The sequence below is a fragment of the Cebidichthys violaceus genome, unplaced genomic scaffold (assembly GCF_023349555.1).
Source record: "Cebidichthys violaceus isolate CVI_PGR_0920_01 unplaced genomic scaffold, fCebVio1.0.p SCAF_24, whole genome shotgun sequence".
NCBI lineage: Eukaryota > Metazoa > Chordata > Actinopteri > Perciformes > Stichaeidae > Cebidichthys > Cebidichthys violaceus.
Window position 1 is genome coordinate 2,845,121 of NW_027176417.1, and position 14,239 is coordinate 2,859,359.

General features: G+C 43.8%; 3 protein-coding genes across 5 annotated transcripts; 2 read left to right on the forward strand and 1 right to left on the reverse strand.

Annotated features, from left to right (window-relative positions):
• The first annotated feature begins 3,407 nt into the window (after nt 1–3,407).
• Nucleotides 3,408–6,741, forward strand: LOC137879190 (G-protein coupled bile acid receptor 1-like). Of its 2 annotated transcripts, none has more exons than XM_068719830.1 (2): nt 3,408–3,605; nt 4,667–6,741. In XM_068719830.1, exon 2 carries the CDS (start codon nt 4,732–4,734, stop codon nt 5,761–5,763), a length of 1,032 nt encoding a protein of 343 aa, XP_068575931.1. In that variant the 5' UTR covers nt 3,408–3,605; nt 4,667–4,731; the 3' UTR covers nt 5,764–6,741. The 2 variants fall into 2 exon arrangements, with proteins under 2 accessions (XP_068575931.1, XP_068575932.1); XM_068719831.1 differs by having other exon boundaries at nt 4,672–6,741.
• Nucleotides 6,742–7,084: 343 nt separating this feature from the next.
• Nucleotides 7,085–10,482, reverse strand: LOC137879189 (intermediate filament protein ON3-like). Of its 2 annotated transcripts, none has more exons than XM_068719829.1 (9): nt 10,247–10,482; nt 8,967–9,175; nt 8,712–8,772; nt 8,498–8,593; nt 8,225–8,389; nt 8,014–8,139; nt 7,710–7,930; nt 7,599–7,624; nt 7,085–7,468 (listed from the first exon to the last, which is right to left on the reverse strand). In XM_068719829.1, the coding sequence occupies exons 1-9, from the start codon at nt 10,397–10,399 to the stop codon at nt 7,287–7,289; spliced, it is 1,239 nt and encodes a 412-aa protein (XP_068575930.1). In that variant the 5' UTR covers nt 10,400–10,482; the 3' UTR covers nt 7,085–7,286. The 2 variants fall into 2 exon arrangements, with proteins under 2 accessions (XP_068575930.1, XP_068575929.1); XM_068719828.1 differs by having other exon boundaries at nt 7,424–7,512.
• A 294-nt stretch (nt 10,483–10,776) lies between these two features.
• Nucleotides 10,777–14,045, forward strand: LOC137879191 (keratin, type I cytoskeletal 18-like). Its single transcript, XM_068719832.1, has 8 exons — nt 10,777–11,166; nt 11,317–11,399; nt 11,545–11,701; nt 11,786–11,947; nt 12,029–12,154; nt 12,527–12,756; nt 12,912–12,946; nt 13,595–14,045. Exons 1-8 carry the CDS (start codon nt 10,777–10,779, stop codon nt 13,936–13,938), a joined length of 1,527 nt encoding a protein of 508 aa, XP_068575933.1. The 3' UTR covers nt 13,939–14,045.
• The last annotated feature ends 194 nt before the right edge of the window (nt 14,046–14,239 follow it).

A 14,239-nucleotide genomic window follows, 5' to 3' on the forward strand; every position in this document is an offset into this window, starting at 1 on the left:
CCTCTTCAAACACTTCGTCTTCATCTGATAACATCGTTTATACTCGTGTGGGTCACGTGACGTTGTGGAGTGGCTGAGAAAGTGGGCTCTTAACTTGTTTAGACTGGTTTGATTCAGTTTGAACCCTGATCTGTTTTATCCATCTCATCGGATATGAGTAACGGGAGGAGTTGAGTCAGTCTACAGACGACAGGACCCTTAAAGTTTCCCAAAAACAACAGCCGAGATATGACTCGAGGTAGAGATTTGAAAAAGGGAAGCTGGAGAGTAGCACCAAATGCGTAACAGCCGGTCTTTAATACCAAATTAAGGTTGTTATCGTTTAATAGATGAGGTTATATTTAGCCCCCGGTGACCCGCTACCACACAAATACTATTAGGAGCTTCATTAAGTCATCACTCCTGTTTAATGTCACATTTATCTTCCTGTCCTCCCACTGCAATGACAAACATACAGGATGTTTGTTGTGCTCCGTGAGATTAACTTTAAAATAGACCAAAGCTGCTGTTTGTACTCGACCAACGAGAACAGTCCTTTTAAACGTCCTTTACTGTGGTTTGCTCCACGCGAACATGTTCTCTCTGGTGTTAGACGTACAAACAATGCTCAAGAATAAATACACACTCAATCGTTTTAAAAGTCTTGTTTCAAGGCCAAAACCTGCTCCTCCCGTTGAACTCTATTGTTCTGATATTTTTCTCCTCTCCCGCCGGCCGTAAGTCACGACGAGGGGAAAACAACCGTCAGTCGGTATCCTGCGCACAAGTGCTTCTTCCTTGTACCTGGATCCTCATTGTGTGTCCAAATGTGCATGTGTCCATGCATAACTCAGACAGGCGGCCGGAAAAACCACGTGCACGCACACACATGTTGAGTCTGGAAGATGGAGTCAGAAGATGAGGCACAAAATGAAAACGAAGATGTTTTATTGGATGTATTTCTGCACTATAGGTTGCAGAAACTCATTTAGTGACCAGGGGGAAATAACACCTGCGTGTGGCGTTCACTGGCAGCAGGATATTTTCCTCATCTGTCACAGCAGTGTGTTTGGCCTCAAAGGTCAGCCTGTGTAAAGACAAAAGGCGAGGAGTGGCCCAAAGGATTATCACCTTCAGACCTCCGCAGGGACCCAAAAAGCCCGATCTATTAAATTGCAGCTCATATTGCTGCCGAACAAAGAGACCGGTGCTGGTGCCAAGGTAAACACGTCTGGAGGAAGAGGACCCGTTCAAATCTGTTTCACAAAAACTCACTCAGGAAAAAAAACACACGGGCAATAAGTGATTTAAAAATATAGTTAATAAGGGATTCAGTTAAGATATATTTGTGTATCTTTCAGCGGACGTTCTGGTTTAAAAGTAACCAGTAAGATTCAAGTATGAGTTGAAATTTAGTGCTGAAAGGATGAGGTGTATGTGATAAATGGAGCTGGGAATGTCAGGAATTCGTACCCCTGAAAGAAATTAGGAAGTGTAAGCAATTAAAGCAGGTATTCTTTTAATAATATATAGCTAATTATTTAAAAAAAATCATACATATTTGAGTTCCAGGACACTTCCAGTGTCTTCTGGAGCGAGGAAGTGGTGCCATGTGTTTTAGCTAACGTTAGCTAGCGTGACAAAAGAAAGAAGCTTTGATGTCCTTTATCAGCTAAAGTCAGTAGATGACCTTTACTTAGTCACATGTGATGTTTCCACTGTGTATGAAACATACAGATTAGATCACTGGTGTCCTGCTGAAGAGGATCCGGTGTTCTCGGAACGCCAAGACGCTCCATCTTCTCCTTCTGCAATGTGAAGATGTTGTGGTTTCATGTCCAGCGTGTCCTCCCTGCGTAGTGTCTTCTTAGACGTCTCTGTTTAAAACCACTATCTGACGGGAGCTCGTCCATCTCGAACCAGCACCAGGTCTGCTCCTGACTATCAGTGAAGGAGTCTTCCGTGTTTGGCTGAGAAAGCAGGTCACCGCCGGGCCTTCCATCCAACACTGTGTTTAAATATGAGACGTGTGTGACAGCTGTTATGAATTCAGACGTACACACTGTTGTATGTATATGTTTAGGTCAATATAGAGCCAAGTAAAAGGAGCCAAATACATCTTAGCGTCTGCTTTACCGACTTAGAGTATGTTGTGGACGTAACTGACTCATTTTACAGTGTCGTACGTTGAAAGAATGTTTCTAAAAGTGAAATAAAAAATTGCAGCTTGTCTTTCACTGTGTTAAATAAAAGTGAATTATTGTGTGTGTACGGTGAGGCTCATCCTGTCCATTTAAACAAATAATAAGACATTTAATCACTTATTCTTTTTCTTACTGAAAGACTGAAAGAGTTAACGTTAGCTTACTGCTAGTCGCTGCATCCGGGTACAGTAGCTCCCCGTAAAACCGTAATTTGTTGGTTTTCCATTTCTGTTTGTATATGAATTAAACATAAGATACAATGTGTTTATTAGTGACCTTTAGAGACGTATTTTTAAACTTCGACAAATAGACTGTAGCTGTTTCCTTGTACATCCAGTCTTTGGGCTAAGCTAGCTAACGCCTCGCTCCAATTAGTGCTTAGCTAAAGAGAAACATAGATAAATTAATAAATGAATGTGTGATGAATTTAAAGTATATGATTAAAATCTGGCCAAAAAATAATGAATAAATATATTAGAGGGCATTATTGCTTGTTTTGATTTCTTTCTATATTTGTGTCAGTATTCATTGATTTCATCATTGATTTCTACATGTGTCGCCATTTATTAACTCATGTTATTTATTTGTTTGGGCCCCTGTACCATTTCACTGATGCTCATTATAAAAATATCAATTTAAATCCCCCACTTCCTTAAAACTCCCACTCTTGTCCACAGTTCTAGAGAAAGTCATGTTTCTACAGCTTCTAAATATTCTGATAAACAATATTTTCCCCTGAGACTACTTAAAACTTAATATTGTAAGATGTGTTTTCCATTTATTATGTTCCTCCCTTGGTTCTCGAACTGAGGTTTCACTTGAAGATCATACTGTGAATATCAGAAGCATCTGGGGGCCATTACGGAGGGTGGGAAACCAAACCGCATGCCAGGCCTGCTGATGTTACCCAGGAATGGCTGCAGTGATAACAGCTTTCCATCCGTCTTCCATTCATGGACGTGAACTGCAATCCTGGGCAGTGGTGAACAAAAGCTTCAAGGGGCTGATGGATGAAACAACAAGTTCATAGGTGAAGTGTTAATGGACACTGCTGCCTCATCCTCAGTGTGACCGGCGACCCCCGTCAGGAAGAGACTTTATGCAGTAGAGCTGCTGCCACCTCCTCCTTCAGTGTGCACTTCCCCTTTAAAGTATCTGAGAGGAGCAGACCTACACTTGGCTGCTCCCTCTGTCTCCCTTGTAGTTGGTGGTGAGGCTGCCGTGGCTGACTTGACTGAAAGGATTATTAAATTAAGAAGAAGCTCCTGTCGTTTATGTGGAAGGCGGCATCTTCTGCTTGTGGATGTGACATGCAGGGGAACCGGGTCGAAGTTATCAGGATTGTGATAAGAAGCTGTTATTTATTTGCATTTCCTTTGCCAAAGGATACATGACTGGACCGTTCATCCCCCCAAAAAAGAGGTAAAAGCCATCATCCTTTGAAACAGATCATTATATATTTCTGGTGATTTATTTTAAGTAGTATATTTTCTACACTTTTAAACCACTTTCTACATTATTGCAGGATTACAAAATATTTTAACTTTTTGTTTCTTTGGGAAAAAAAGGTGTCTCTTTTTGTTAAAAGACATATATGGAAATTTCTTTAAAACACATTTCGGGGGGGGGGGGGACCATTAAATTAAAGCCAATTTGTTTCTGTGTATTCACCTTTTAAAGACTCCTTAAAGGCTGTATTTGTTGAAACTGTCACAGGACTTTCATACCATAAAATTCACTTTATTGAGCTGTTTAGCAAATGGCATGTTTTATATGTGGACAATAGAAATACTGGCATTATTGCATTATTGCACTATTTATTTGTAAGATCGTAATCATAGGCTTTTGCACATTAACAGCTGTTGCACAGTTGCAAACAGTACCAGATAACCCGACATAATAAAGTCTATTCATAAAACATATAGACAAATAAAACTATGTGTAATATATGGTTTATTGTAATTCAATGTGACCATAAACTGACTTGTTTCCCAAAGTCAAACTTGTTAAATGATCTCCGGGACACAGAACAGATACAAAGCGGTGTGTAACTCCAGAGTCCCAGCTCATGAATTATTGAATGACGGCAGACTCAAATCCAATAACACGTGCTCTTATCTCTTATGTCAGCTAACAAAGAGGTACATTTGTTTCACTGATTAAGAGAAGACAGTGAGTCTCACTCTTCATTCCCAATGAGAGGTCACTTTGTTTAACTGGGAGGTTGTAGCTTTCACTGACTTAAATTGGCTTTCAAGAGGTTTCCATAACTGAATCTTCTTGAATAGAGAATACCTTTTCTGAGTTTATTGGACTCTCTTTTTTGGTTTTGATTCCACAATCCATCTCTGATGGGTCTAATCTAATTTTTCATCTCCACTCAATTGCATTTCCTCTGAAAGTTTCACTTGCTGTGATTCACGGAACATGTCAGCTTGTTGGGCCTCTACAGCTACTCTATCGATGCGTCTCCTTCCCTGCAGGGTAGCTGTGCCTTGATGGGAGCAGAACCAGGCTGCAAAGGGGAGGAAGTGTGCAGGTTTCACACATGATGGACTGCAACGACTCCCGCGCTCTGCTCTCTGGGGAGCAGCTCATCTATGCCATCACCGTACCGCTGTCGACCTCCATCATCCTGGCCAATCTCGTCATCATGTTGGGCATCGCCTGGAACCGCCAGCTCCACGACACGCCCAACTACTTCTTCTTCAGCCTCTTGTTGGCGGACTTGTGCACGGGCGTGGCGCTGCCCTTCATACCGCTCATGGGTCTGAACCGGGAGTTGAGTTTGAGCTCCTGCCTGGTGGCGCACGTTTTCCCAAACTTCCTCTTCCTGGCGTTCCTTTTCAACCTGGTGATGGTCCACTACGAGCGTTACATTTGCATCGTCGACCCCTTGCATTACAGTAACTTGTGGATGCATCGCAGCTTTCCCCTGGCGTTGCTTGTGGTTTGGGCCCCGCCACTTCTGTACGCATCCCTGCCAGCTTTCGGCTGGAATAACTGGACAGGGCCGGATTGGAACGACTGTTGTGCAAGTAGCCAAAATATGACACCACTTTCAAACTGTTCGGCAAACAAAACCACGTGCTGCTCGTACAGGCGAGTGTTCCCCAATGCTTTTATCTACTTGGAGGTGTATGGACTCGTCCTGCCTGCCATACTAGCCATCGCTGGCATGACCGGTCGTGTGTTATGGATCACCCGAGGTCAAATGAAGGACATTTGTCGCCTCCATCGTTCGTTGGAGCGGGGAAGTCAGGCCTCGTACCGCGAGCAGAGGCTGAACCTGCGCTACGTTCGCTGCGTGGTGGCCGTGTCGCTGACGTTTCTCGCGTGCTGGGTGCCCTACCTCATTTACATGCACGTGTGCATCGTGTTCCTGGTCAGCGACACCAAGTGGAGCTCCACCACTCACATCGTGCTGTCGTGCAGCGGCATCGGAAGCATGGCGGTGGTGCCGCTGGTGCTCGGCCTCTCGAACAGGCAGTACACAGAACCTGGCTGCAAGCTTCTGCAGAAGCTCAGAGACAGATGGAGGAGAAGGATGCAGGGGTCGGAGGAGGAGGTGGCAGTCTGAGAAAAGTAGTGACAAATATGTATGGAGGTGAACCTGCAAGAAACAACGTTGCTATAGTTGATGCCCACATTATATTGGCCAAGGCCAGCAGGAGGGAACATTGCATTGCAGCAGAAAAACACATTTGCATTGATTTTCTTCACCATTTATTGATACGTTTTCCTAAAAAATAGGCCATCTGTTGTTTTACCTGTACAATACTAAGTTGTGCTGGCTGCTCTGGATATCAATTGAACCGGTGGGAGATTTTCTCCATCTCCCTGCCATGTTTACTCCTTCTTCTTCTTTACTCCTGGTGTTTATCTATAAACTGGTATGCAAGCTGAAGAGCGGAGTCCCTAATTCATCTGCAAGACGTGAAAAAATGAGAGCTTCAGCACGAACATGCAGGACATGAGTCCAAAAAGTTGGAAATGCGTTCCCAGCTTTTGCCATTTTTAGATAAACTGTTACAGGAAGCTTAAATACTGTAAAAACAGGCTTCAGAGAAACGTCTGCTGCGTCCAAATACTTCCATTCGAAGACCAAAAGTTATATTTGTCGGTAAAATCCATTCAGGGGTAATTCGATTTTTATTTGAGACTTGATTAAACACAGAATACATGCCGTGCTTTTTGTTTCCCCAATTAAAGTGTGTTTTTCAGACGTGTGTGTACAGTATGTGGGTGGAAAGGAGACTTCAATCCAATTAAAGAGCAAACTAGGTCCGCCTGTTATGGGACATGAGGAGGGATGGGATAGCATCATGGGGTCAGCGTACACCGTCACTGTGTCGTTTGTATGTGTTGCCCTGTTCTAGCATGTTTTTCCACATCGGAATATTGTGCACATAAGACCGAGGAGGAGGAGGAGGAGGAAAAAGAAGACGGGACGAGACTGTCGGGCTTTAAGCGACTGTACTCTTTGTGTGTTATTGTAAATGAAAAAGAGAGCAGACACATTGTTCATGGCGCTTTATTTATTAATTGTATTCAACTGTAAATATCTAAGAGTAAACTTTGATGCCCTCTGATTTCCTTGTGATCATTTGGACATGTTTGAGGTATAAAGGTATGAATTCTAGGAGGCAGCATTATCCTTGTGAGAAACATAAACACTCCTTTAACCACCTGCTCGAAGCCACAAGATAATTATTTTATTGTTCACTTCATTAAGAAACCTTTACATTGCACAAACACAAAAATCGTATTTAGCGATCAAAGGCACGAGAGAACAACTGCAAGAAAGCTGATAAAAAACACTCTGATGGTGCCAGGAACACGGGGTCTTTGCAAAAGGCAAACAAAGATAAGAAAAGATTTTGGCATAAACAAAACGTCTCCCAACTTCAAGCATGGATTCTAGGAAAAAACCTTCCACCGGCCAAGAAGCTATTGTTAGACACACAGAGGTAGCATGAGGATTATTGCATTTTAAAACCACTTTCATGATGATTCCTGAAGAGTTTTATTTAATTATTTAATTCACATTTTTTGCGGATTTACTGTAATGCTGCAGACAGAGGCGCGGGGGGGCAGTGACGGTCAATCTTCGGCGTAATAGGAGCTTTCGGACACGACTCTGCCTTCCTCCACGTCCACCCGGATCAGCAGGCGTTTCTTGGAGGCCGGGTCCACTGCCGGTATCAGGGTACCAGCCGGGGAAACGGTGGGTTCTGGGGCTCGTGGCTTCTCTCGCAGGTGTTGCTTCAGTGGCAGGTGAACATCTGCGTGCAAGTAAGGACTTGGATTGGTTTGTTTTTTTAGAAATCTGAGCGAAAGAGAGGTTTGATTTTAGGAGGACACAAAAACATGAATCAGTCATGAGAAGGTTGATGTGCATGAAATGGTTCTCACCTCCGTTGCGCATGAGGTTGTACATTCTTCACAGAGAGGAGAGACAGAGACAGTTGTTAGTCCAAGCATTAAGACATGTGACAACGAACAGCAACGTGCTCTCACACATACCTCTGCTCCTCGCCCTCCAGCAGCTTGCGGTAGGTGGCGATCTCGATGTCCAGGGCCAGCTTCAGGTTCATCAGCTCTTGGTGTTCGCGGATCTGTCCGGCCAAGTCTTGCTTGGCCCGCCTCAAGGCCTCCTCCAGCTGGGCGATGTCCTCCCGAGCCCTCTCCAGGTTGTTGTCGCCTTCTGTCCTCACGTCAGTGATGTCCTTCTTCAGGGACTCTTCCTAACATAAGACGCAGAGTGTAAAGAGAACATCGGCGGCTGAATTGGTGAACTCTGGGGAGTGTTTGTCTGTGTGATCACAACCTTCCTTTGGAGAGCATCCAGGTCCCCGTTGAGCCTCTGGATGTGGCGCACCAGGTCTGAGATGTCCCTCCTTAAATCACGCACATCCTTCTCACGCTGTCCTGCCGTTAAGACCATGGCATCCATCTAAGGGGAGGGGGGAGGTGGCACATTTTCACCGTGTCTGTTTGTAACTGGGGCTGGTTCAAGAAAGAATCTTCCTCTTCCTCACCTTTTTCTGGTTCCAGTGCTCGGCTTCGTCCCTGGTGCGGGCGGCCATGTTGGCATACTGATTCTTGACTCCCTCGACGATCTTGTCCATGTCCAGAGACCGTTTGGTGTCGTCACGGAGGACCACTGTCTCGTTTTGGATGAGCGACTCCAGCTCCTTGGTCTCCTGCAGGGGGCAGACACGATACCAGGTTGTAGCTTTACAGCGAATAGAGAGATATGTAACAAAACAAAGGGGTGAACAATAAAAAAATATAATAAACCATGTATTCACCTCATCATAGCCAACCCTGAGGAAGTCCAGTTTCCCCATCAGGTCCTCCAGCTTCAGAGCCAGGTCTACTGTCTCTAAGTGACCTTCATCTACGTCCTGTTACACACATACACATTAAACACACGCAGATGAATAATGACAGGGCAGACACTATTTCCAAAATATCATATTGCCGGAGGTTGAATGAATAAGCAGCGTAAACAACAGACAGTACCTTTTTCTTGATGATAAACTCATTCTCCAATTCAGCTTTCTTCACAAACTCCTCCTCATACCTGAAACCAACAGAAAGGGTGAAAAGTGGAATTTGTTCCAATAATGACATAGTTTCAAGTCCTCTGTATTTATACTGTGTTTGCAGCTGTGGGAAATAGGGGAATGATGTCCTTACATATTCACACCCAAATAAGGACACACTGAAAGCTGAAGGGGGTCTAGTGTGTCTAAACACTGGCCGTGACCGACTGACCTCTTCTTGGTGTCGTCCACCTCCTCCTGGTTCTGCAGCAGCTCCGCCTGCAGTTTTTCTTGGTCGTTGAGCAACTTCTCGATCTGCTGCTCCATCTCGTTCTCCAGCTGCTTGACGATGTCGTCAATTTTGCCCTCATAGTCCCCCTGGTCCTTGAGGATCCTCAGCTTCGTGTCAAGCTTCTTGTTCTCATCCTCCAGGTGTTTCACCTAAGACAGAGACAGACAAAGGGTGAAATGCAGAAGAAGACACATCGCAAAGAAGTAAAGGCTATTGAGGCAAGCCAAAATAAAAAAATAAAAATAAAAATAAATATATACTAGCTAGATGCTAACCTTTGTTATAGTTATGTGGCCTTTGTGTTTTTGCATACTCTAAATAAGTTCAGCCCCACCTGCTGGCAACAAAAGAGAAGTGTGGTTCATTAATGGAACGCTGCCACAAAGTGCTCCCAGTGTGGGAAATAACGAATGCGCATGCCCAGAGCTGATTAGGTTATATTTTAAAGAAAGTAACAGCGGTCATTATAAACTGTGTGGATTATCAAGAAAAATTCATATCAAACACCTCGGTGTCCACCAGCTGTGGAATATTATTATATATATATTATTTATATATTTCAGGTTATGTTGACAGACTGATGAACAGACATCTGACTTAAAGTTATATCGTTATCCACAAGGTGGCGTCCTACATGTACCGCCAACATTGTCATGAAGGGAAGCGCAAAAGGAGACACTTTCCATGGCCTCCGGTTACATAAATAGCTATTTACAGACAGAGGCTGCTATAATATAATATAATATAATATATTATATATGTCATGCTCCCGGATTGGAAACCTCAACAAAGGCTTGTTGTTCATTTGTTGTTCAATTAAATATTGTTCTGCTTGTATGACTGATTGTGACATTTTGCGTTGGTTCAAATGAGTGGATGAAATAGAAAACACAACAAACAAAAGGACTTAATTAATTCATAAAAACATGAAAAATGCACAAAAATAGTGAATACATTAAATCATTAGAATGTTTTTATTATTATAGTTCACAAAAAAACAACATCAAAAATAGAGAAAAATGCACTGTTCTTTATATGACTATTGTTTAATACATAATATAATAGACAACGTCATTAATTAGTATAGGCTAACCTTTTTACTCATAAAAGGTACTCAATAAACTATAAGTAGACTATTAGTATGTAGGGCAATATCTTAATACACCAATTAATTAATTTAAACACTGTTTGTATTAATTAAAAAAATATAATTTACGCACCTTGTCAATCAACCGGACGAACTTATCGTTGAGTCCAACCATGTCGTCCTTCTCCCTGGATTTGCCCGACGGGTCGATCTTGGTCGAGGAGCTTTTCACCGGTCCCTTGATGCCGGGGGAGGACTGGCTGCTGTAATCTCTTGGTTTCGACATATCGAAGCTGGTAACAGCGAGATGAAACCCAGAAGCTGAACAGGTGAGCTGTGAAGGTACCGACAGCCTCACCTGCTTTTAAGGTCGACAAGGACCACCCATCACCTCCCCAAATTCTGCATGCGTCCAATCAAGAGAGGACAAGTGCAGAAAAACAGTGAGAAAATAAAAAAAATCAACATGAAATACTTGAATTTTGAGTCTGAACAAGTTTGTCCAGGAGTGGTGCTGGGCACCGGGAGCCAATGGGTTCGGTAGGGGCGGATGCATGCGTAAACACCAGGTATAAAACCTACCTGTCTCCATCACATGCATCATGACTCTCCAGTCAGAAGCGCTCTCTCTGTCGTTCAGCTTCCTCTCATCCAGCAGCAATCATGCCTTCAAACACCGCTGCCAGCATGTTCGGTGGAGCAGGGGGAAGGGGCTCCAGGGCGTCCGTGGCGAGCCTGGAGGGGCTGCGCAATATGCTGCGCAACAACGAGACGGACAGAGACTCCGCTGCCGTGGCTCCGGCAACATCTGCCGAGCCTCCAGCTGCGGCTGCGCCCGTGGCCCCCGCGGCCCCCGCGGCCCCCGCGGACGACAAGCAGACACTGCGGGGTCTGAACGACCGGCTGTCGGGCTACCTGGGCAGGGTGAGGCAGCTGGAGAAGGAGAACGACGGCCTGGAGAAAGAGATTGATGAGATTTTGGCCAAGAGGAAGACACCTGAGGCGCGCGACTGGGATGAGGTTGAGAAACCCCTGGATAATCTCAAGAAGCAGGTTGGTCATCAGGTTTCATTCTCACTTTATTTCTTAGTACAAAAATATGACATTTTTATTTCATGCTGAGTACATTTTTCATTTTTGCATTCATGCATCTTCTCTAAATATGACGATATTACTGGTAATATCTTGCATTCATCTTCATAGATCAAAGACATCACCATGGACAATGCCAAGCTGCTGCTCCAGATTGAAAACACCAAACTGGCGAATGAAGACTTCAAGAAAAAGTGAATCTCATGCTACTTTTTTTTATTTTTGGAAAACAATTAGCTCAGGAAATCCAACCAAAATGAAACATAAAGATCAGTAAAATTAGTTTATTGTCATCGGAGGTTTGTGTGGATCATTGTTGGTTCCTCCCCCTGTGTGCAGGCTGGACGACGAGAAAAAGGCAGAGAAAGAATTAGAAAAAGACCTGGAGGACCTGAAGAAGACCATTGAGGATACCAAGCTGAACCAAACGCAGACACGGAAAGAGACGGATCTGGTGAAGGAGGAGCTCACTCGTCTCGAGCAGGAACACAAAGAGGTGAGAATTGAGACAGAAACAATTCAAGAATGTGTAACAAAAGTGCATCGTGTGAAATCTGAGGGCAAACTGTGACTCTTGTAGGAGGTGGACGTCCTGCGTGAGAAGATCAAGGACTCCGAAGTGAAGGTGGAGATTAAGTCCCAGAGCTCCAACCTGGGTGAGGTTGTCAACAAGATCCGCTCCCAGTACGATAAACTAGCCCGGAAGAACCTGAAGGACACCGAGGAGTGGTACCAGAGCAAGGTACGTTACCTAATCTCTTTCTCTCTCCAGTCCATCTCCTCTGTTCATCTCACCACTTTCATCTCATTTTTCCCTCCCCAGTTTGAAAACATCAAGGTGGTGGAGGCCCAAAATAACGAGGACTTGACCTCTGGAAAGTCAGAGCTCAAGGAACTGCTCCTACAGAGGAAATCTCTGGAAATTAAGATCCAGGGTTTTCAAAGCAAGGTAACCAGGAGACGCCTTTTTTTTTGACACATAAGACCTCAATTTCAATACTTTCCATGTTTTCAAATAATCCCTCAGTGACATTAGACGTACCGTAGACACCAGTCAGATCAAAGTCGGAATGATGGGTGTCAGTCTACCTGATCTCTTCACAAGCATACCTGACTGCCCTGTCATTACCACGTAAACCTGCTACTTTAAGACAGACAGACTCTTTATCCGTCTCACTGCCACCTGGATCTCCCCTTGCATAACAAAACAAATGATGGACCTTTAAAAGGCTACGGCTCCAGAGAAGTCACAGGGAACCATTCGCTTAACGTCTGGTCTGAAATCTAAAAGGCTAAAAATCACTTCACATCTTCCTTTCAGATCCACAATCTGGAGGAGGCCCTGAATGGCTCCAAAATGGAGTATAGCCAGCGCCTGGGCCCCCTCAACCAGGTGATACTGCACCTGGAGGCGGAGCTGAAGGAGGTGAGGTCACAGGTGGAGCGCCACGTCGAAAACAACAAGAATCTGCTGTGTGTGAAGATGAAGCTGGAGGCGGAAATGGATAACTACCAGCGACTGATGCAAAGCATAACTCCTGACCCTGAGAGGTGAGGACGGTGGCGGCTCAGAAATACTGCATGACGGTTGCACTACGTCACAGCTTTAGATGCATCCTTGGCTGTAGGAAATAGGCAATAGCATAAACACACAAAAGCAAGGTGCACCTACTCGTTAGCATACTTATCCTACTTTTTCCCGACAGCTTGGAGTTTTCTTTAGAAGATGCGGTGCAGAGCGGTAAGAAAAAAATAAAAACTCTGTGAAATAAAATCACAAAGACTCCAGCAAGTTCGTGTACTGACCTGATGGAAAAGTGTATCTCTATCAACAAGAATTACTGACTTACATGCTTTCTAATTGGCTCCTTTCACACCGGAACGATGACTTTAAATGATCAAAATTCGACCCGCCTGTAGATTTGAAAGAGCTAGAAATGTGTGAACAATACGGTTGTCAGTCCTCACTTTACACCTTTATATTCTTTTAAAATCAAAGGCTTGGTAATAGCGCTACTGTACGTGCAGTTAAAGTTGAAATCTATCCCTCACATCACCTCTTGAAGACATTCGTTTTGGGGAAACACGCTTATTTGCTTCCTTGCAAAAAAAAAAGATATCGATCTTCTCATTTGGTTCTGAGCCAGAAAGCAAACAAGCGTGTTTCCCGAAATGTCAAACCATTCCTGTAAAGCGTCTTGGTTCACTTAACTGCATGCAATCACACACTAGATTTTAACACTAAATGTGAGGATCAATCGCAAAAAAAAAAGGAAATCTAATTTCTTTGTCCTGTGTTCACTTGACTCTCTCGTAGAATCACACAGATTAAAGGAAAGCTGAACGGACAAAAGAATGCTAAACACATTTATATCTTCTTTTTTTCCAGATCAGCGAAAGCCTGACAATAAGGTGCCCAAGCAGCAGGAAAAGGTGAAAGAAGAAGCCCACGTGAAGCAACAAAGCTCCCCCTCTGACAAATCCACTCCCCCCAAAGCCCCTGAAGCAGATAAAGCCCCTAAAGTGGAGGAAGGAGACCTCGTTAAGAACAAGGTTGCTGTCAACAATGCACCAAGCAAGAAGAATAAACCCAAGACCAAAAATGAGAAAGATTCCTCCTCTTCCTCCTCCTCTTCTTCTTCCTCCTCTTCTTCTTCCTCCTCCTCCTCCTCCTCCTCCTCCGAGAATGAAGATGAAAAGCTCAAGAAAGCAGATAAGGCGGCCAAAGCCTGATCCTAAAAAGCTTTTCTGTCACTAAGCCAAGTTTCATATCAAACTGTTTGCTAACCTGTGAAGTTACTGTGAGGCTGCCAGTAAATAAATGTTTGATTTCAAAAGAACGTCGCCCCGCTCATTCTGTTGCTGTTGGTTTTTTTTATACTCGTACAATATACTTTAATCACAAAGTGAAGTGATTCTCAATCAGGGATACTTTTTCATGAATATGAATTTAGACAAAAATGACAGCTGAAGGTAAACTATGATTCAAACATCAACGTGAAGTTAGAAGTATATACATAATCATATTAATACT